A 1,176-nucleotide genomic window follows, 5' to 3' on the forward strand; every position below is an offset into this window, starting at 1 on the left:
CTTTATAATTCCACTGTAAGGGACAATTACAACTCTTGTAAAGACCCTAACATCTTGTAAACTTTTAATATACACTGCTCTTTGTGAATATTAAAACATCAAGAAACAATGTATCAGTGGAGTAAAACATGCCACAGATTGCGAATATACCTATATACGAGGAATATACTGAAAGTCGTGAGCAACATTTTTTCACAATTGTAGTCTTTAGTTGTAAGTGAAACCAATTATGCCATCTCAATCTACAGAACTTCCTTTCTTTCTCTCCAGACGTTGACGCTGTTTGTTGCTAGCACGTGACCACAGGCAGAATTTCTAAAATGGCGGGCAGCGATGTTTTGTTTAGACAGTGTGTTGTGATTGAATTTCTTGTTAAAGAGAACCAATCTGCTTCTAAACTTCACCGCGAATTGCAGTGTGCCTATGGAGATGTGTGCATGGGTGCCAACAGTGTTAGGAGGTGGATAAAACATTTTAAGAATGGAAACACGAGTATCAAAGATGAACCTCGCAGCAGGCGCCCTCGAACTGCTTCCACGGAACGCAACAAGGTAAGGGTTGATGAGCTGATTAGAGGAAATAGGCGTATCACAGTGAATGAAATCGCTGCAAAACTTGGTGTTGGACATAGTTCGGTGCAAGAAATGATTCACAGCTTAGGTTATCGGAAAGTTTGTGCACGTTGTTTCCCACGTTTATTAACCGAGGATCACAAACGTCAGAAACTAAGCATTGCCCAAACCCTTCTTCAGAGATTTCGACATGAAGGTGGTGACTTTTTGAAGAGTATTGTGACTGGAGATGAAAACTGGTTCTATCCCTGAAACTAAAGGACAGAGTGTGGAATGACATCACTTGAATTCGCCATCGGCGAAGAAAGCGAAGACAGTGCAATCGACAGGAAAAGTTATGGGGAGCGTCTTCTGGGATGTACAGGGTTGCGTTCTGGTTGACTTTCTTGAGTCTGGATAAACCATAAATTCTACATACAGACACTTTTGAAGCTCCGTCGTGCCTTGCGTGATAAACGTCCTGGAAAGATGATCATCCTTCTGCGTTCGCATACTGTACGTGCCGCTATAGAGCAGATCAGGAGATTTGGGTGGGAAACACTTCCACATCCTCCCTACAGCCCCAACATGGCACCTTCAGACTACCATCTCTTCGGTTTTGTAC

The 1,176-nt window shown here is 42.6% G+C and overlaps 1 protein-coding gene across 1 annotated transcript; it reads left to right on the plus strand.

Annotated features, from left to right (window-relative positions):
• Positions 1-320: 320 nt before the first annotated feature.
• Positions 321-824, plus strand: LOC145685448 (protein GVQW3-like). The gene has a single exon (XM_081757847.1). The coding sequence runs from the start codon at positions 321-323 to the stop codon at positions 822-824; it is 504 nt and encodes a 167-aa protein (XP_081613973.1).
• The last annotated feature ends 352 nt before the right edge of the window (positions 825-1,176 follow it).

This window comes from Thermobia domestica, chromosome 5, assembly GCF_964235325.1.
Source record: "Thermobia domestica chromosome 5, izTheDome1.hap1.1, whole genome shotgun sequence".
NCBI classification, from domain to species: Eukaryota; Metazoa; Arthropoda; class Insecta; order Zygentoma; family Lepismatidae; genus Thermobia; species Thermobia domestica.